We start from the raw sequence: 23,195 nt of genomic DNA, 5'->3' as shown, positions 1-23,195 counted from the left end.
ATTAATATCAATCTTATCGGAAAGTATGATGATTCAGATTAACGAAAAATATGCAACTGCTCATTTAAGAATAGGTACACTGACGATAAACTGAAATAATAATAATCGCGGTTATCGAGTGTTTTCAAGAAGATGTACTGTGAATCTGTTCTTCGTGTTCTTTACTTTTCTATTCTTTTTGGCGCACTGTTTCAATAGCTCCGTGGTCTAGATGGAGTTGAGTACATCGAAGAAGCTGGAGTGGTTCGTCCACAGGCTAGCCAATATAACCCTCCATGGGGACTGGATCGCATTAACCAGGAGAATCTTCCTCTCGATTATTGGTACAGTTATACTTGTAAGTGTTGACAATTATAGAAATTGTTTGATTATTGACATTCCGTGTGTGGGGGTGTGTTTGTATGGGGGTATTTTTCAATGATCGAAGCGGCATATTAATTGGTGGCATGGGTTTAGACATTAGATTAAAGTCATAATATACGATCTTATAATATAAAAATTGGTACCTTTTTTTCAAACCTTATTTTTAGTATATTTGTTTATACGTGTCTCAACCTACACCTAAATTAAATCAGCCAAATGTGTTGTGTTTGTAGGTCAACAGCCCACTCATTTGGACATCTTTTGTGTTTACCATGCAGCACTGAACACACACACAATCTCAATGGGGTTGTCTATGCAGAGACTATCTCACTGAACTGACCAGTGGATCTCGCTTGAGTGCACACGCAGTGCATTATTATCAGGCTGTTTGTCAGATGTCTGCTAACGGTCATTAACAGTCACATAGTTCATATGTCTAAAGCTAGCTTCAGACTCCGTGTATTGTACGTACAATATTGTATGCAACATATCTACGTTATTTAATCTATTGCCATTCTATTTCCAGTAATGTTTAAGTTCTAACGAATGTTTGATGACGAAAAATCGATAATATGTTACATGTAATATCTAGTAGAAATATAGTATCGATTTTACGTCATCAAACATTCGTTAGAACTTAAACATTACTGGAAATAGAATGGCAATAGATTAAACAACGTAGATATGTTGCATACAATATTGTACGTACAATAAAAAGTCTGAATACTGCTTTAGAAACTGAGCGCATGGATGAGTCTCGTGTGTAAAAAATGTATCACCAAATTTTGACAACTTGTTATTTTAGTAAAAAAAACCATGTAATTACGTTGATCTGTAGTGACGAATTTTTAGGTCAGGTTTCCGAATTTTGCACTTTTTGGACAAAAAATCGTCACTACAAATCAACTTTATCACATGTTTTTTTTTTACTTAAATAACAAGTTGTCAAAATTTGGTGATACATTTTTTACAGGTCAAATTTGTTCATAATTTTTCTTCCATGACTGCCATCTTGGATTTGTACAAAGAAATATAGAACAAAAAGGCAATTTCACAAGACCAGATCTCCGAATGCATTTATGAAAACCTGTATTTATAAATGATTCTTCTTATGAGTATTTGTATAAATCATGTAATCCATTTTCAAGGGTTACTGAAAAGGTGTTTTTTGAAAATACTGAATTTGAAACTGGAAATTATTAAATTTTGTGCCATTTTCCCTTGGTGTTCATAATCTGTCCAAACTGCCTATTCAAAACACGCATATAAAATTGGCCATATCCTATTGAGGTCATTTAAAGACTGAAATGCTCCATTTAATGAGCTCTTTAATAATAAAGTATGATTCTACAATACAGGAAAAACTTCAAATTTTCATGGTCACCCCTACTTTAAGTTCCCAATAATAGAACTCCGTGTTAAATGGTCAAATAGCTAGTGTGGTTTCTTTCAAGTACCTTGTTATTTCAGCTTAAAATGGACAGAAACCTGTGCCGGCAGTTATTGCTATATTATTTCAACATTTTGTGTAAAGAATAACAAAATAAAAATGAAGACGTGATTACGACTTTAAGAGAGAGAACCACTACGGATTATATTTTCTAAATCAATGTATCAAATTTGCTGAACTTTTGACATCCCCAGACACCGGCTATGGCGTTAATGTGTACGTCATTGATAGTGGGATTCGTTACAGCCATAATGATTTTGGAGGAAGGGCGTACAGCTTCTGGGACTTCCAGGGTGGTGTAAGTATTGTTCTTTTTAATGTTAAGGACACAGAGCATTAAAGGCCATCTACACCCTTGGCATGTCATGATAATACCATGAATATGGAAAGGGATTAAAGGATTACTGCGTGGGGTTAAAATGCAATCGGGTTTGATTCCAGAAAATTGCGAAATCAATCGGGACTGGCAAATTTTGGCATGATATAATCCATTTGTATCGTGAGAGTGACGTCAGTGCGAGTGGTATTAATCACGCGCGTTGACTCAAAGAACGAACGTGTTTACACGTGCGATCAACGTCGGTACATCTGTGCGAAGTAACTCCGACAAAATACTGACGTCACTCTCTTGAGGAAGCCAAATGGACTATAGTTAATCCTTAATTTAACCAAAACAAACAATTGGGAGTGAAGTTCCTACGCTAATTTTCATTGGTCTTGATTCTAGTCACCTATGCAGACTTTGCGTGTATACAGACCCTCTGTATTGAACAAGTTCCGAAAGCGAAATTGGAATTAGAACGGTTCAAAGAAGCCAAAAGATAGAAGGCTGTAAAAGCATCTCCCAACATCAGTGATTAGTGGCGTAAATTTCTTTATGACAATTAAAGGGCATATCTATTGCAAAATCAAGTTTAACTCCATTCGAAGAGAATAATGATTACATTACAAGTTGACACTCGTTGCAATTTTTTTATTCGTATTTCTCCTGAAAAAAGACAGTAAATGAAGAGGACACTATATGTTCACCAGTAGTACAAAACACATGAACCCTAGAGCTCTTTTGATGTTCATTTATGTATAAATGCGCAACCTTCATCACGAGAAATTGGGAATGGACAACAAAAGGTTAGCTCCCGGGCCATTGAAATTGTTTATTTGCATAATAAATAAAACATTGATAGGTCATGCTTCACAAGCTCTTACGGTAACATGGATCTAAAATATTTTTTATTTTTTAGTCAAAATATTTTTCATCAATATTTGATATACATATGAATTCTAATATCACAATTTATTAATATATAATAAAGAAGCGGCCTGATTTTATCCAGATGTGTAAAACCATTAAATTTGTAATACTTGATTCAGGGTTTTTTTCTGATAACAAAACCAGTATACGTTCTGTGCATTGAGAGTGTTGACAGTCCATTCTCTCAAAGCTGGCACACTTCGTTTCATGACATCACAGACGTTTCTAGGTCAATATCACTTTTAAACGACTTATTTTCTCAAAAAACGAGTCATTTTCACTGTCCTCATGATATTAGCTTGTCAGTAGTATGATGTTGTCCGAGCAATATATATGCCCTTTAACACTTTGCCATTTTTAAAGGGGCATTTCGTGATCCACAGCCTCATCCCCCACTTTTCCCAAAAAAGTTGAGATTTTTACACCACTGGATACCTCTGGCTACATAATGTTTATGTACCAAATATTTCTTGCAGATTAATTCGTTTAGCAAAGATATCGTGAAATTTGAATTTCGTTCTGGTGCACCAGAACGAAATTACAACGCATTGTCTATGGAGCAGTGTAAGCTAGTGTAATACACATAATCATGCATAACTCGCAAACGCAAAATCGGAATCAACTGACATTTTGGAAATAAGCTTTTTTCGTGGATATCTACTGAAAAATGTCATAAAAAGAGGATGCTAGGATCACGAAATCCTCCTTTAAGTTAGAATAGTCAAATTTCAGTGGCGACTTCAACAATGTTGATTACACCACCAACAAGACATCACATCTCCGTACTAAGCTAGGAAAAGGCCTCCACATGCATTATCTCCAAAGCTACCAGGGTTACTTCTACTAGTTCCACACATAACCTACCGACTTAGTATTTGTATCTGACCCATTTTGATGTACAGAACAGTCTCTCATTGCTCTGATTTTACACCGGTCCATGAAGATCATGAAGATGTTAATTTGCTTGCTGATTAGATGAATTCCAATGGCTTGACACTTAATGGTTATAAAAACATAATGGTTATAAAAAACTGGATTATGCTCATTCGTCACGAAGGAGAACAAGGCGGCTGGAACAAAGACTATAATATCTGATTTTGGTCGATAAAGGGCATAGTGATTGAAAAGTTAATGATAACCGCAGGCTACCGAGTCTCTGACTAATTCAAACAGCGCGCTTTTGATTTTGACTAAAATTTTGAATTAATATGCTACTTAAACTTAGTTGTATTTTTGTGCTCCCCAAATATTAAAGTTGCCCAAAAACATATATTTTGATAGATTAAGGATCACTACATCCATATATCTTGACTTTACATTCAAAATGAGACTTTTTCATCCTGAAAATTAGGCGCGTTGCATGAATTTCGACATGTCGTAAAATCAGCTTATTTCTACGTAACACCTGCGTTTTATACGACGTTGGTGTCCAAAATGTGAATTCGCAATGTCATTTTTTATACGCAAAGTATCACACACATTTCCATGGGCAATTCCTGCGTATGGACATCGCGTATACATTTAGTCAATCTTTAACACATCGCTGTACCTTTATTATAATTTTGTTACAAACAAAAAGGATCATAATAATATGTGGAGCACGGTGGCCTAGCGAAACGGGCATTCAGTCATAATCGGAAGGTTGCGGGTTCGAGCCCCGGCGACGCCATCATGTTGTGCCCTTGAGTAAGGCACTTTATTTCGATTACTCCTCTCCATCCAGGTGTTTAAATGGGTACCGGCATTCTTAAATGCTGGGAAGGTAACAGACTCGCTGTAGAGGAGGTATAGCGATCCCCCTATAGCAACATTACATGGAGGAGTCTGGCCCAATCGCCAATGAAAGAGAGATGGGCACTCCGATCACTGTTTATACAGGATCGTCTCCTTTTTTGGAAAATCATCAAAACTGGCTAAATACGTGACGACCTCGCTTCGATACAGGAGAGTGGTTTTGAATAGATCGACGTACGTCCGAAACGGTCCGATACCTACGTTTGGAAATCGCAATCTCTCTATTTATGCTCCTGACACGCAAAGGTAAATCTCTTTTATTTTATAGGTCAAGAGTTGTGGCTTACGGATGTTGCATTTGAGCTTGTTTACTAGTACTGGGTGTTATTTTATCGCATGGTCTTTCTTGGACATGGACACCCATATCTCATTCTTCTGTTCCAACTCTATGCGTTTGCTTGCCCCTTTGCTTGGCTTGTTTTGTCGTCAATTTCACAAGATTGATGCAATGCTTATTTCAAAATATCTTGATTACTGTTACACTTGGTCCCTTCATACCATGAAGGATATTAAACAGTGGTAAAACTGTTGAGAATGTGCACTATTTTGCCATTATTAAAGGTTGCAACAAAATCTTGGAAGTCTAATGATCTCCTCTGTGACTGCAACATGTATTCCCTCTCTAGTCTTCGTTCATATTTTGATGGTTGTATTGCTCTTAAAATCCTAATGATTTGCCAATTATATTGGCCAGGATCCCTACCATGTTTACTCAAACTAATTGCATGGGGACCCGACCAATATCCAGGAACCCTTGACCTTATACAGGGTGTCCCAGAATGATATATACCAGGGAATTTAATGTTTTGTTTGAAGGGATACTCGTAAATACCTTAGCTCGTTTACTCTTTTGACGTGTTCTTGCTAACGTAGTAAACTGGATAAATGCGTGCAATTTTTTTTCAATATTTAATGCTAAAATCAGTGGTCAAATATGTGCTTCATTCATGATTGCATTAACCATCACCCTCGTCGAATGTGGGGAGTGAACCGAGTACGATGCGTTTTATTAAGCTTTATATCGAGGGCTTAGAGCCAGAACTAGCTATGTCCACAATTACATGTTACTCATTTCGGCAACAAATGGACGGTTCATTCTGCCCTCTATAATTATAATGTAAGTGACTTTGGGGTATGTACATGGTCACTTGCGTCTAACTAACCATGATAACTGTTTCAGTGATCATGCATATACCCCAAAGTCACTTGCATTTATTATGAAGGGCAGAATTATTATGTTGCCGAAATGAGTAACATGTAATTGTGGACATAGCTAGTTCTGGCTCTAAGCCCTCGATATCTTTTGGCCCAAAAAGCATTTCAATAACATTAATTAACGTGTAAATTTATTATAGTATGGAGAAGATTGCAATGGTCATGGAACTCACTGTTCCGGAACAATCGGTGGATATACTTACGGTGTGGCAAAAAATGTAATACTTTATAATGCTAGGGTGTTTCCATGTAGTGGTAGTTCCTCTACCGACACCATTATTGCAGGTAGGTATTTTTTATTCTAATAACGTTTCTAATGTCTACCAACGGACGGACTGATATTCATCTATTATGTCCGATTTGAGAGCTGGCATATTGAAAAAAAATTTGTGTTGCGATCATTTCGATCGTGGTGCAGAACTTAAAAGCGTGATCCAGTTGACATAGTGATAATCGGATTACACTCTGGCGAATTTGGCCGAGAAAGTAATCTTAACGTGAAAAGGTGTAGCTCAAAATGTTCCCCATTTCAGCAAATGGGTAACACCTTACTCTTTCCGAAACTGACTGTGATGTACATGTACAGGCATGACTCTCTGTACAAAAATTCGATTGCTTCCATACAGCGTCATCATATCTTCGTGTCAGAAATTGCCATGATAGTCAGGTGAATCCACTAGTTCTTCAACAGCCACGCATGGCGAGTTTGTTCGAGATAGGCCAATCGACTCAGACTTAAGCACACCACCGTTTACCATAAAATACACGTTTCTTCCCCATTACGAATACGTGTTGCCATTTATCAGCTGAAATGACAAATTTTTACGATCTGCGGATGCTCATTATCCTCTTAAGGGTTGCTAACTCAAGAAAATTCGATTTTTCGTCAGTTTTTGTTTCCAAGACGCAGAGTGGAATTTCAGTACGCACAGTAACGCGTATCATGTTCTTTCAACACAAATATTCAACTGCAAGTCTTACAAATATTTTGTTCAAAAAGCAAAAATAATGGTATATATTAAAGTGTTTGAGAATATAATCACATCAAAAGAATCTACACCATCATAGCACAACATGTAGTTTATTTTCATTATAGGAATAAAATCAATTCATCTCAATATGCAACGGAGCTGGGAATGTGATCTTTTTGTCCCTGAGTTAACTATTCTATACAGAACTTTGAAAGACTCGATCTTCAACAATATTGTGACAATAGAATTAGCTTGTTTATTTTAAAAGAAAACTCATAGCTGAATCGCTGAGCTATTAGCTGGGAATGATTGGTTTTAACCAATCGCTCACCGAGCGCGGAGTGCAAGTATAAGCTAATTTTGTAATAGAAGCTACTCTCAGCAGCCGGCGGGCAGTTTATAAAGACACATGCTTTGATGCCTATACAAAATAATTCTTTACCAGGCGTGGACGATGTGTTCCAGTGCCTAATTATATGACTGAGTGGGCCTTGAACTAACGTTCTGAGTGATAAGCCGAACAAACTTTACTAGAGCAATCGTAATAATGTAAACTATACTAAACAATTACGTGTAGGTTAGCCCAAGGCTAGACTATGCCATAGTCGAATTTTGATTTTAATAAAAATATGTTATTATTAATCATAATGAACGCATCCTGTTGGAACTCAAAATTATACTGGTGTGTATTATAATTAATAGTAAAATGGTCATAAAGAGTTTATATAATTAGTGCCAGTAAAAGTACGTATACTTGTGTTATTGAATGCAAAATATCCTGCATAATGGCTCACTTTAATACTTAACAATTCTGATTTTGGAATCTATCAGTTTATTCGCGAAAGCCCGAGTAAACTTGGGAAACTAATAAACAGAGGGAGTACGGTGACTGAAAAGATCAGATGTGAAAATTAATTGCACACAAATTAATACAAATCAGAGTTTTATGCTTAAATGTAATGCAAAATGGGCAAGTGGACTACGGTGAAGTCTAGCCCAAGGCGTGTAAGCTAGTGCCTCGTGTCATTACCCCTCCAGTTTTCAGGCACCGTTGAACCACCCAATCAGAAGAATACGGGAACCTAAAAAATCGCACTATACGAACGTAAAAGTTCACTTTTCATAGGGCGAATTAACTTAGATACCCGGTTTTTATGATTTAGTTCTAAAAGTTTTCATTTTGGCAAAAAGTCATGAAAGAAAAGTTGCTAAACACTGTCAGACCTAACAGAAATTTTTAGTAAAGCGATGAAAAAATATTTTTCCTTTTCTACTTTTATTCAATTTTGACCGATTTACAGCAAGATATCTGGGTCCAGGCGAATATTCATAATGACTTGAAACTTTTGATGGGATAATCTATTTACAGTAGGGGGTGTTTAAACATTGTAATGGTGCATATTGATCAGTGATACCACCCTTTTTTCTTTGTTCCTTATCATCGATGCAATAGATGATTTTACTAGTAGAGATTATCCACATTACTCATGTGTGACTTCTAACAAAAGGCGCTGGTTGCCGTAGTATTCCTCATTCAACCCAATTCAATGCACGACCTCAGAGTTACATGCATGACTTTGGAGGGCTATTTTGAAACAATCATGGTTGCACATGCAGGCAAGGAGGTTAGATATAGAAAGGAGAAGAAATAGATTACGTAACGCATATTGTTCCTTTGTGCCCATTAGAGTTTCCGCCAAGCTATTCATCGAGAGGTACCTTTTGTTCGGGACAAAGGGCTTCCGCCATTAAATCGGTAACTGACCCGACAGCGTATTAACGCTATATAGGCAGGCTACTGTTAATAAGTGATCAAAGGAAAGGTACGTGAAAGCGTCTGACCGAGCTTTTTGTCTTCCTCCCCTCCCTACAATCCCGATCACCCATCCGCTTCTCCTCTTTTCACCCCTCGACCCTCCTTCACTACCTCAATTGCCCCTACTGGCTTTTAAAATGGATATTCGTGATATTAAGAAACCCATTTGACTTAATTAAAAACCTCGCGTCGAGGTTTTGCCAAGTTTTAAAAATAACGGTTACTTAATGAAATAACGGTTAGTTCATGAAAAAGAAGAAGTGAAATTAGCAAAACGCGACGAGGTTTATTTGCCCGTAAGAGAGCTCTATTGTTCCGCTATTGTATCCGCTATTGTATCCACTATTGTATTCTATTCATAAAAGCTACTGCAAGAATCGCGGCAATCCCTGATATTGCTGGTGTCTACCGCCGGCGTTTCGTATTTATTAACATTCAAAATGATCCGATACTCTTTCATTTATAGACTTATTCCCACCTTTTATATAATATTCAGAAATTGCAATTATGAAAACTACAAACTTTGAAAGTGAAAATATATTACCATCGAAAATATATCATACTTAAATTCTATAGAATCTATAGAGGCATTGCATGTGACGTATCATCCCGTAAATATGGCAGACTACTTAAATGCATTCAACAAAAGCATGATTGCAATCTACCGTGACAGTTCGTCTCACACACATAACCCTGCACTACGATCAAATAGGTTGATGACAACATTTGATTGAATGGACTGTACTCCGCCATAACTACGGTGAAGGACACCGGTTCAAATTATTTGTTTGGAGCCAATCAATAATTTCATGCAGGGCCTCTATAGATACCCAACTCAGAAGTGCCCATTTATTTTCTAATTTTTTGTAATCGCGCCCAAATATCCCCGCAAATATCTTATACACGGTTTTATTGATTCATTTTGGGCATTTCAAAAGTTAGAAGTCGTCAAAATGGCAACATCCATTGATAGCAATGGTTGAGTAAACATTGTCTAAACACTAGATAAAAAGACAGCTTTGTACTACAGAGAAGATGTGAGGAAAAGGAGATAGATCCAGCTATCCTGAAACAAAATATGTGTGCTGCCGCTCATTCAAAAGTAATCACGCTATTCAGGTTTAACAATAAAATACAATAAAGGGGTTCGAAACCATGATGGGTGTGATACACAACTTGCTGCTTAATAGTTTTAGGGAAAGGTCAGTGTCTGTATATCATCATACTATGCATACCATGCATGCAGACCCTAACATCCAGTTATATTTCAAATAAAATATGACCGAAGTTCCATGGCAAATTATAATTTCTGACGCTTGTTGACTCTTTCAATACGATTTATGATAAAGACTATTTTCAATTATCAAAATATCTTTATTAGGTTTGCAGGAAATGACAGGAAAATACATATATAAACTATAGGGTTCATCTATTATTTTTTTAAATAATTCTTTTACCTCATGCAGCTGATTGGGGTGGTTACGGGTCGTTTAAAAACCACTAACCGCGAAATGAGGATATCGAACATAGGCCCCGCATGACTACAAAAAACTGCTAACCGCAAAATATGGATATCCAACTAGTTTGCCCTCGAAGCTGTGAAAAACCACTCATCGCGAAATATGGATATCCAACTAGTTTACCCCGCAGGGCTACAAAGAACCACAAACCGCGAAATATGGATATCCAACAAGTTTGCCCCGCAGGGCTACAAAGAACTGCTAACCGCGAAATATGGATATCCAACTAGTTTGCCCCTCGAAGCTTCAAAAAACCACTCTTCGCGAAATATGGATATCCAACTAGTTTGCCCCGCAGGGCTACAAAGAACCATTAACCGCGAAATATGGATATCCAACTACTTCGCCTCGCATGGCTACAAAGAAGCACTTACCGCGCAATATCTTTTTACCTCAAAAAAAGAATTAATATCTACCAAAACACGTTTCAAAACGTAAAAGGGGCCAAGTTTAAAAATCTTTCCTGTGTGGCTTTTCACCCTTTTTTTAAACTTGGTCCCATTTATGAAAGTTTCTAAAGACCCATACGAAGTCATCTTTAGGCTACTTGTTTGTTTTCTTAGTTGTCAGTGTTCATTTTGTAGAGTAAATTAATTAATGTTCGTGCTTGATTGAAGTTTTTCCGTAAAGACGTTATAATGTATTTTTATTTAAGCAAAAGTAGCAAATACTCACTTTGTTAAATTCTTCATCGTCTTGTGCGATCCTGCGCCTTATGTACAAATGTAGGGCCTATAATACCGTAAACGTTCGCCTAATGGCGCTATGGAGTTCATGGAAATGAGAGAGCGCCATCCCTGTAAAAGCCGACTATTATCACTGATCATTAAGGGTACGTGTAGTTAAAGGGTGAAACCTAAAATGACACATACAATTATCATGATTATGAACAAGATCGAACAAACTTGTTCATGATAATGCGGTAATCATTTACCTGATACGTTGTGGCCCAGTGAGCAGAGCATTAGACTATAGTGCGAGGATAAAGAGAACTTGTGGAGAAGATTGATGGTTCGAATCTCATGCAGTAATTTCTGACAGATTATGATGTCTGTCAATGTTTTTTTTTCTGATTTGAGGAAATTTTATTCTCTATTTTCTTGATTTTATCTTTAACATTATTATTTTATCTTGTATGTGTCTTTTTTCATGATTCTTTGTTTTTGTCGTTTCATTTTTGAGTAACTCAATCCATTCAATCAAATGTTGTAATGAACCTATTTGATTGTATATGCATTTGTTATGTGTATGAGACGAACTGTCGCGTGCGACAAGTCTTTCAATTCGCGCGAGTGTCCTTGCCTATGCATCAGTGGTCATAAGAGGTATATCATTTTATTCGAAGGGGGGGGGGTCCCAAATATACGGGGGTCATAAAGTCTTGGAAAGAATAATAGGAGGGGGTCATCAAATGTTTTATGACCAAAATGTAGGGAGTCACACGATGACCACAGAAAGTGTGTTATTTTATTCAAAACGACTGATTTCAATACAATTTTGGGGTTTGGGATCATAAAATTTTTGTTGCCGAATTGACGCAGACTTTTTGTAAATTTGGGACCCCCCTTCCGAAAAAAATGAAATCCCTCTAAGAGGATTCAAAAGATAACCTCTGCCCCAATAATCCCTAGCTATATTTGTTTGAAACTGTTCCACGGAGGATGTATCATAATTCAGCATCGAAGTGGTTACGTAATTCTCTTGGTTACCGGATCACGCTACTTTGGTATGCCTTCGAGTGCCATATACTTTATGTGGTGATCATTTCGATCGTGGTTCATTACTCTAGCGCGTGATCCCGTTGACATAGTAACATTACGTAACTTCGATACTGAATAGGCTCAGTCTTCAAATGATATAAATAAAATTTGAATGAGTGAACGAACAAAATCATACAACGACCAACTGAATAGAGGCTGTGCATATGACGTATCATCCCGTAAATATGGCGGACTACTCAAATGCATTCAACAAAAGCATGATTGCATCTACCGCGACAGTTCGTCTCACACGCATAACAAAATGCACTACGATCAAATAGGTTGATGACAACATTTGATTGAATGGACTGCACTGCGCCATGATTACGGGGAAGAAACCGGTTCAAATCCTTTGTTTGGAGCCAATCGATAAACACAAGGCCTCTATAGCTATCATTGAATACTGGCTAGGATTCCACAACACAATGAGAACATGTTATAAGGCGCTTTGGAAGGCACACAATACCCCAATGGCTTTCCATATATATTATGTGCACTCAACAACTATTCAGTATCGAAGCCCGGTATCGAAGTTACGTAATGTTACTATGTCAACGGGATCACGCGCTTAAGTAATGAACCACGATCGAAACAATCAGTACACAAAAAAGGCATACCAAAATAGCGTGATCGTAATGATCGCCATACAAACAGTGCTTCGTTCCGATACCATCACGGAGTTACGTAACTACTTCGTGGTCTGATAGTTTTAAGAAAAGAAAAAATAGCTGATCATTTATAATGCATAAATGAATAAAGTAATGTAGTTACACAATTTGAAACATTGAGGCCGTTCTATTTTTCAAAGGTCATTTAACTGTTAAATGTAGTGGAATATATCACGCATTGATAGGTAGCAGGTGGAGCAAATTTTGTCAGCGGTTTTTGTTGCCGTTTGTTCGCAGTGCCTATTTATCTAAAAAAAAATAAGAAAATTAAAATTAAATTTAAAAAAAATCACAATATTCGTTCGTAAAATGGGGACTAAATCCAAAAACATTTCTTGACCATTCTTCACATGAAAGTGGGGGCAGAAATCAAGATTCGAACCAGTACCATTCACCATTCAAGGCGCACCCGCTACCGACTGAGCTACCCGGTCAGACAATAGAAGGGTGTAATTTTGAACTGAAGAATATTAAAAAAAATATGAAGAAATTACATGTTATAAAAAGATTTACCAAAATGAGTTAGGTATAACGTATGAATCGATTTACAAATTAAGTCTTATTATGGCACTTTGAGAAAGAATACCTGAAGAAACCCCAAAACAATTGCTGCTCTAGCAACTAACCTAGTGACCTAAAGTATTGGGTCATGTCACGATATTTTTTTCTGAGGCATAATGTCCAAGTTGCTCAATTTAACATACACGTATCCTTAATGCTGTTGAGATTTTACAAAGATGGCGCTCTCACATTTCTAAGAATCCAAAAGCGCCATTAGGCGAACGTTTACGGTATGTAACAGGTTGACAGACAGTCAATTTGCTAAGTATATATAATACTCTACTACTCTTTATGAACACGCAATATAATGAAACATAAACCTTCAAATGTTTTTGATAATACATAGCCTATGTCATATTGCACCGCTTTCGAACAGTCTTAAACCTAATTGTTGCATGTAGAAATTAGGACTCATTCTTCATGTTATTACGGTACCACTTTACTGAATGGGACCAAGTTTAAAAAAGGGTGAAAAGCCACACAGGAAAGATTTTTTAAACTTGGCCCCTTTTTACGTTTTGAAACGTGTTTTGGTAGATTGGACAGGCCTATAACCATGATAACAACATATAGGCCTACTGCGAAGGAGTTAATAATAGAAAGTGACACATATAGACCTATATACATAGCAGCCATGGCACGTTACTAGTATGGTCGTTGAAGACAAAAAACAAGTACTACCCGGAAAAAATTGTTAACAAGCTGATTTTTGCACCAGATAAGCAGAATGCATTATAGAACAACATATCCAAAATCCGCAAAAATCCATCATGGGGGAATTTTTTTTATCCAAGATGGCCGCCATAACATATATTTGGCTGTATCTCAGCTTCTGAACCAGATATAATAATGATTTCAGCGTCCTTGAATAGGTGTAAGAGGTCAGAGAATTCAAATTTGTACATATGATTGTGCGTGTCTTTGAATTTAGGGGACAAAGAATTCAATGTTTTACATATAAAAGTACTGAAATATAAGATGGCCGGGAAGATGGCTAAACTAAAATGGCTAAAATTATACATAATAATTATAGCTCTCGCTATATATACAGGAGATGATTTTAATCTATCTTAGCATAGGTTCTGAGGGAATAGGTTTTAGGGGTCACATATGTTGCTAATTCTGCAGGTATAATCTCCTCAGCATTCTGCATTTTTCTCCCGTACAATCCCCACATGGTATAACAGCTTACAACATATTTAAGTTTTGCAAGACGAACGTTACTTCGAAGGATTCCTGGAGGAGAGCTTACACTTGCATCGAACAAATTGAAGCAAGAGTTGGGGTGATCATCCAAATCTGTCATGACTGGTGTTAATATATGTACTGGGTGCGTCAGAGAGTTTCCAACCCCATTGCTCTTGAAAAGTCATTGCTTGTGCGCTTAGCCCAAAGCATTGCTCCCCGCTTGCAAATGAATCCAGAGGCTGTGAAAATATACTGCTCTTACAGTAGGTGGATGCTTCCGTGCATTAAGAGTGTGGACCGTTTAGAGAATCGTCTTTCTTGCCATCACATTAAGATTACAAACAATCTGATGCTGGCTTCACCAATTTGTTGAATTTGTTCTACTTTCGCCTCAGGATTGTGCATGATGCCTCACCATAGGTATCTGCTGTAATTCCTCTGGTTGTTTTTCTTCAACAAATTAGTTTTCTCATGGCCAGCAGAGGTGATGTCACAACTACTCACTGTTGGCAAGGTCTTGAACTGAGTGGTACATCAAAAGTACATTGTCTTGCCTGGCAGATTGAAGGGTACATGTCACTACAATGTATCAGCATACCCAGTACTATTGTGCACGATATGAACGTTTGCTTCTAAGTATCGAACCAGCAACTAGATGAACTGACTTCTTTGTCATCAGGTTTAAAAGCTACTGATAGTGATGGCGTCAACTGTGACAAGACAAGACAGAAGCTGTTGGGGGCAAACATTCAGAAAAAGCTTGACAATAATTATGAATATAACAGAAGCGTCATTAAAAGAAGTGGCCAAGTGCAGTCTTTCAGTTGAGCCAAATCATATGTTTTCACGCCTTGTAAATATAGTATAGAGGGAAGACAACATGACTCCATAGTTTGAATATGAATTTGCCACAATTCCCACTTCTCTATTCAGGAATGGTATAAGGCGTAAACCAGTGAAAGCACAACTAGCAAAGCCCTTCTAAATAGTGTGGAATCTCCTGAGCAAAGGGCGCATCTTATGCATGATCTTGATGGCAGCGTCCTTCTTCATCAGGTTAACTGGAGTAAGAAAGTAAAATAAAAAGATGTATGGTAGCAATGCAATAATCAACCATCTGTAAATCAAGATATGGAAACTGTTGCGTTGTTTTTGATGGCTACGTACAGGGTCCATCAATAAAAGACCTCGTTGCTAGGTCGATATTTGGAAGCCATTGATAGTAGCATGCATCCTAATTCAATCAGAGGAACTACATCAGATATCTATGGTGATCCTGAGGCAAGAGTAGAACAAATTGGTGAAGCTGGCATCGTATTGTTTGTTATCTTTATAATGATGGCAAGGAAGAGGATTCTCTAGCTCTAAACGGACTACTCTTCGCCAATTTCATTACTATGGTATCTTCTAAAAGAGCAGCATATTTCCACAGCCTGCAGATTCATTTGCAAGCGGGTGAGTAATGCTTTGGACTAAGCTTACAACCAATGAGCTTGATCAAGAGCAATGGGTAAACATTAATTTTCACCAGGTTCGCCGTCGCAAAGGAGACAAGGAGAAAAGTGATCCTGCCTGGGAATCGAACCCAGGACCTCAGGTTTACGAGACCTATGCCTTAACCACTTGGCCACGGGAGCTTCATGATTAGGCTGGTTGAAATTCGAACCCATAAGCGGTCACTTAAACTTATCTCCTCCCCGCAAATAGCCCATAGTAGCTAGAGCCGTAAATGCGAGAAATAAATTGCCATCCTCCCTGTGAGGAAATATAACACGGAAAAACAGTGGCATGATCGACGGGAATTATATAAATAAACATTAATTTTCACTAGGTTCGCCGTCGCAAATTATAAAGGAGACAAGGAGAAAAAGTGATCCCACCTGGGAATCGAACCCAGGATCTCAGGTTTACGATACCTATGCCTTAACCACTTGGCCACGGGAGCTTCATGATTAGGCTGGTTGAAATTCGAACCCATAAGCGGTCACTTAAACTTATCTCCTCCTCGCAAATAGCCCATAGTAGCTAGAGCCGTAAATGCGAGAAATAAATTGCCATCCTCCCTGTGAGGAAATATAACACGGAAAAACAGTGGCATGATCGACGGGAATTATATAAATAAACATTAATTTTCACCAGGTTCGCCGTCGCAAATAATAAAGGAGACAAGGAGAAAAAGTGATCCCGCCTGGGAATCGAACCCAGGACCTTAGGTATAGGTCTCGTAAACCTGAGGTCCCATTCAATTACACGGTTGACGATGGAAATTTACTAAATTTAGAGAATGCACGGCGACCACCACCTGGGTCCAATTGAGGTAGTGAAGGAGGGGTCGAGAGGTGAAAAGAGGAGAAGCGGATAGGTGATCGAGATTGTAGGGTAAGGGAGGAAGACAAAAAAAGAAAGGAAGAGGGGGAGAAGGAGAAAGAGGGAGAAGGAGAGCGATGGAGTCACAGGGCTCTAAATTACATAGGCGTAGATAGGGGGGTTGTGGTTTGTGGGGGAATAAACCGGGATGGTCGATATAATCACCCCCCCCATATTGACGTCTGTGTATTGGTTTCTGTCGAAATTAACCTCATATTTGGCCATTTTAGCCAAAAAATGTCATTTCATAGCGCTTGGCGTGAATTTATTCCACTTTTGTCCCATATTTCACCAGTTTAGTTTCACTAAAAAGAAATGAAACTTAAAAAAAACCCAGCTACATGTGCACCTATAAAATGAGAACAGCAATTTGTCTCAAATATGAATGAATTTTAAGAAACATACGGGATATGATGAACATTGACCTGACGCCATGATAGTAGGATCTATTAGTCGTTGAATGTATATACCGTATTGTCATAATACCAATATTTGTCATAATATATAATGAGTAATATTTAGCAACGTAAATGTGCAGTTCATATGCACAAACGAATACTGATCTTTATGATATTCAGGTTTGTGTACATCACATATAACATGTCACATAGGAGGTCATACGTGTTGACCTTCATCTATTGTATTTGTTCATCTGTGTATGGAGAGGAGAAACGCCATTAAACGCCATTAAAACTCCATCAGTATTAGGGCGTAGTTCAGTGAACTCACCGGATTGCTATTCCAAGTACTTTGATAATACATATAATATATTAATGGGTCGAGGCGTGAATAGAGTGCCCTCTCAAGAATATCTACTCTCTGCCATGCCACAAGCATGCACAGAAGAAGATTCAAATACCGCGTCGAATTGTTGTAATTGGCTGAGGGACAGCTGGGATCACTGAGTAAATACACTAAGGATAAATATGCCAATAACTATAAGAAACACTTAAGAAACACTGACACTGTCTGCATTTTATGAAATGCTTTTGGTGAGGAGTATAATTAATTTACTATTCATCCATTTACTCTCCAAAATCACCATACCTACAAATCCATATACACCAATCCGAGAAGCGTTTACTGTATTTGGCCCTCTATTGACGGTAACACAGATGTACCAGAGCGGGAGATTTAATTCGTAATTCAATACTTATGATCGTGTATTGAATATCACTGTTGTGTACAATTCCCGGATACAATTCTGTGTAGCACGCAATAAATAATGGGTGGAAGGTGGAACCCCCGACCTCGGGACACCGCAGTTTTACATCGGGGACACCGCAGTAATGGCGAAGTCGGATTGGTGTATAATGAGACCTTCCAAAAATAATGGTACCCAACTTCTACCGGATTATTTTTAAAGTGTTGAGTAAAACCTTCCAATTTCAATAGACTTTCAGGTAAACTCTCACTCAATGATTTGGAAACACAAAAAAACCGTTAGGTCTCAGCAAATGTTAACACTTTTCTTTCATGACTTTCTTTGAAAGTGGATATTTTTTCAAATAAGTAACATTAACAAAAACTGGGTATCTATTGGACAGACAGTAGAACGCGACGGTTGCACTTCAACAAGGCGTTTTACTTGATTCTCCCAGAATTATATAATAGGAAACTTCTATTAACTTCTATTGAATCTGAATGCTGTACTGCGATGGGGAAATTCTTAGACGAAATGATTTTGATTCTGAAAGAGCTTGTTTCAATAAACGTGTATTTTATAAAGCAAGAAAACCGTACTTATCAAAATGGCGCAACAACTCATTCCTTAAATGGCAGGTCTATTGCAAAAGCAAGTTTATCTCTATTCAAAGAGAATAATTATTACATTACAAGTTGACACTCGTTGCAATTTTTTATGCGTATTTCTCCGAAAACCCCGAACTTGTACTTATTGGGTTCAAACATCGATTTCTGGGGCCAATTTGTTTATTCACGTTTTCTTACTTACCCTGCACTGCTGTTACTGCATGAAACGAGGAATCTTGCGATTATTTTATTTTATGATCTGACTTTGCCTTTTGCGTTATTTGGAGGATAATCCTTGTCGGAAAACTGACCACATATGATTTGAACAGCACGCCATTTTCCATTTTTTATGCAAGGTCAGATTCGATGAGACTTGCTTCTCTATTGGTCAATTTGGTTAATGGAACAAATATTCCACCAATCATATTTCCGATAGCCGTCCTGTGATTGACGACTATCTATAGCTTACGTCCATACGAGTGGACCTGTAAAATTGAAATACTGGAATGAGGTGGGCGGAGCTGACTAATTTATGAATGAATTTTATGCTGATTGACCCGGAAGTGGGAAACAGCTGTTGGATTGTGTTTACAAAATTCATGATCAATGTGCCGATCAGACGCTTCTACGTTGCAACCGTCCATATTATGAAGAAAGCTTTAAAAGCAGCCGGGAAATGCAGTAAAGTCATGTGCGCATAGTCTTTTAAATTAGACTTTACTGTTAATGAAGCTAAATATTTAAATATTATGCTGTCAATCAAAAATTCACAAACTTTCATGTATGGCAAGCCATTCGATCCAAAAAGCGTTAGTGCAATTGAAAGAGATGAAATTAGCATTTTGGGGAGGAAATTTCCAATGTTATCTGGTTGACCCGATAGCTCACAATTTCTTTCATCAATATATCTTGGTCTTGAGTCTGCCCATTCCCCCTCCTTAAGTACTGACACAAAGTACACTGTACGGTATAGCCGTTTGGAGGAAGTGATCTGTTTCTAATGACCATTATTCCAAAATCTAATAAAAAATTATAAAGCATTGAGCAGAATATCGCCGTCGAAGTGATGTAATAATGGGATTACCTACCATAGCAATTATAGATGAATACAATTTTTGAATAGATCGCCCTGCACCCATACCCCAATCGCTCATCACCTATGTATTTCTGCAATCATAGACTGAATACAATAACGCTCTTTTCAAAGACACTAATCTTACAGGTGCGAGTGATTAGCATTTCTTTGACATCTATGGTTCAATGCATATGTACCGCGTGAACGTTGTAGTGCAGGGCGATCTATTCAAAATTGTATTCTGTTGCAATTGTAGCTTAGCTTTACGTCACTTCTACAGCGAATAGTATGTCGCAGCATACGTTTAGAATGAGAGTAGCCCAATATTTGAAAGTTGCAGTAAATGCTTTTGCCTCGTATTCAGTATCTATGGAAGCCCAGCAAACACAAAAACGTTTTTAAAATGTTTTAAATAAGTTATATTTTGGGTTTTGGATTAGGTAAAAACGTTATAATAACATTAAAATGTCGGGTTATATAAAGGTCATGAAATCGTTTTAAAATGTTTTGTATGAAAACACACTACAACAATATTTTTAAAATGTTTTCGAAATGTCATTGTAAATTATTTTTGCAAACATTTTTGACCAAATATTTTGTCAACACTTAAATAACATTATGTTAAAATATTTGCACCCAGCAAACAAAGAAATGTTCTTAAAATGTTTTTTACAAAACGTTTTAATAACATTTAAATGTCGGATTATATAAAGGTCGTGAAAACATTTTAAAAACGTTATTGTAAATATTTTGGGCAAACATTTTTGCAAAATATTTTTTCAACCCCAAAATAACATTCTGTTTAGAATGATTTGTTCCACGTTTTCAAAAATGTTTTTGGAATGTTATTAACACGTTTTTATACCCTTTATATAACTCACTCACTGACCAGGCTGTGTTCGACCATTGTTGGACGTAGCCCTCTTCATGATTCTTCCACTGTTCTCTGTCTCTTGCATTTCTTGTCCATGTAGGTCCCATGTAGGCAGTAATGTCATCACGCCACCTCCTCTTCTGTCTTCCTCTTGATCTTTTGCCTGTTCTTGGTTGCCATTCTGTTAGCCGTTTAGTCCATCTGTTATCTTCCCTTCGTGCCAGGTGACCTGCCCATCTCCATTTCGCTTCTTTGAGTTTCACCATAATGTCTTTGACTTGAGTTTGACGTCTTATTTCAGTGTTCTTAATTTTATCCCTTAAGGTAATGTGTAGCATCTTCCTTTCCATTGCTCTTTGGGCTGTTTGTAGTTTCTGTTCCAGGTACTTGGTTGTTGTCCATGTTTCTGCCCCATATGTCATTGTTGGCAATACACACTGGTTGAACATTCTACTTCTCAGATGCATTGGTAGCTTTTTATCACATAGAATGTCTTTGAATCTTCCAAAGCAACTCCAACCTGCCTTTATTCTGATCAGAGCTTCTTCCCTGGTGTTGTCCTCCATCTTCACTGTTTGGCCAAGATATTTATATCCTTCCACCCTTTCAATAACATCTTTCAATAACACCCTTTATATAACCCGACATTTAAATGTTTTCTGTAAAACATTTGTGTTTGCTGTGCAGTAAGGGGTGGTGCAATAATTATGTGTACCCCGGGGGGGTGAATTCTCAAAATGGTCTGCCAAAAATCGCTTGCCCCCCCCCCCTTTGGCCGTGCCAAAAAACCTTTGCCCCCCCCCCCTTTTGACGTGCCAAAAAATCTTTGCCCCCCCCCCTTACACATGCAAGATTTTGGGGAACCCGAATTTAAAACCTTAAATTGTCTTAACATATAATGCGAGCGCAGCGAGCAGGAAATTTTGCATATTTGAACGTGTTCGTAACATTTTCCTACGCCTTTTTAGGGCGTAATATAGAAAAGGTGCCCAAAATATCTGTGCCAAAAATTGCACCACCCCTTACTGCACAGCAAACACAAATGTTTTACCTTTCGACCTGCCAAAAATCGCTTGACCCCCCCTTTCGACCTGCCAAAAATGCTTGCCCCCTTTTGGCCTGCCAAAAATCTTTGCCCCCCTATAATTCACCCCGGGGTACACATAATTATTGCACTTTTACCAACAAATGTTTTTTAATGTTATGAAAACGTGTTATACCATTAATGTACCCTTTTTACAACCCGACATTTAAACGTTTTCTGACAACCTTTTATAACCTTTTGCGAATTATGTCGAAAACGTTTTGTGTTTGCTGGGAGGAATTGTGTTCTCATTAGATTAGACTTTTTTATATCATGCATTTGTAGGAGGTAAAAACTGAATACAAGTCGATAGGATTTACTCAAATCTTGGGTTACTTTCATTTAAACGTACGCCGCAACATCAATATGGTTTTGCAATGGGACCATTGCTACAGGAAAGTTCTACAACAAATGTGCCATCATACTGCACTGCCAATTCATTTCGCAAATTTGGCATACGATAAACATGATAAACCGTTTTAGAATAATGGTCATTCCCGGGGTTACACTGTTTTGTTCCGCAGGAACATATTGGCCCACACTGATCAAAACACCCAGTATCTGTTTGTAAAATGTTGCTTGAAGCATGAAATATATGTCTGAGAAAATACTGGTAAGAATTAAATGCTGTCTCTTGTACACTAGGTTGTCAAATAGTTGATTGGTTTAATAGTCATGAAAGTGCATGGAGGCTAAGAGATGTAGCAGAGACATTTGCCCCCTGTTTAGTGTGTAACAAGACATGTCATTGGTCCTGCTGTATGGCATTACAATGACAGTTCTCAGTTCATTGACCCTTTTCTGTGTTAATGTTATTGGATCTTGGGATGTGATCAAAACTAATGACAGTAAATTAAATTTACAACACTCATACCCAAAAACAACAAACATTTTTTACCATGCAAATTTTGTAACTTTGCCTTGCAGAGATTGATTCGGCTAAATTTATAAACTATATGATTTATAGTCTGCCTTTGCTCAGAATACTTTGACCCACAGCCACATACCTGCCCTAGATCCACCTGGATTCTGACAGCAGGCTTACATATATTGTGTATAATATTGACTGTTATGTCATCACAAATGTTACTTTGGTTTAAATTTATTCAAAACTTAGTAAAAGTAACATTTATGTATGTATGTTAAATACCAAGTTTCTGGTTTAACGGTGAAAATAAGTTGAATATGAATGAAAATCAGTGAAAATATGATAGCCTTCAGCCTTCACATTTCGAGGGTTGACAAACAGAAGGCCTTAACTCAAAAAGTGCCTTTTTGAGAAAAATGAGTAAAATAATATTTTTGCATTGAGATGTGACCAAGTATTATTGTGCTATAGATGCAATAGGAAGTTGAATTGAGTTAAGGCTTATAATTTTAAGAATCTGTGGGTATTACAGATTATTTTGGTACCAAAATCTCAACATGGCCAAAAGTGAGTTAAGGCCTTCTGTTTGTCAACCCTCGATTTATATGTATATGTGA

The 23,195-nt window shown here is 37.5% G+C and overlaps 1 protein-coding gene and 1 long non-coding RNA gene across 2 annotated transcripts in view; one reads left to right on the top strand and one right to left on the bottom strand.

Moving 5' to 3' along the window:
* Positions 1–23,195, bottom strand: part of LOC140150325 (uncharacterized) — a 444,264-nt gene that overhangs the window by 396,977 nt on the left and 24,092 nt on the right. The gene's annotated exons all lie outside the window — the stretch shown is intronic.
* LOC140168337 (aqualysin-1-like) overlaps positions 1–23,195 on the top strand; it is a 42,634-nt gene that overhangs the window by 3,423 nt on the left and 16,016 nt on the right. The window contains exons 3-5 of the mRNA XM_072191712.1: positions 199–337; positions 2,008–2,111; positions 6,215–6,359. Of these exons, the coding sequence (XP_072047813.1) occupies positions 199–337; positions 2,008–2,111; positions 6,215–6,359 (388 nt within the window). The remainder of the gene's footprint in view (positions 1–198; positions 338–2,007; positions 2,112–6,214; positions 6,360–23,195) is intronic.

This window comes from Amphiura filiformis, chromosome 1 (genome assembly GCF_039555335.1).
Source record: "Amphiura filiformis chromosome 1, Afil_fr2py, whole genome shotgun sequence".
In the NCBI taxonomy this organism is placed as follows: Eukaryota; Metazoa; Echinodermata; class Ophiuroidea; order Amphilepidida; family Amphiuridae; genus Amphiura; species Amphiura filiformis.
This window is presented reverse-complemented; position numbering and strand designations above follow the sequence as displayed.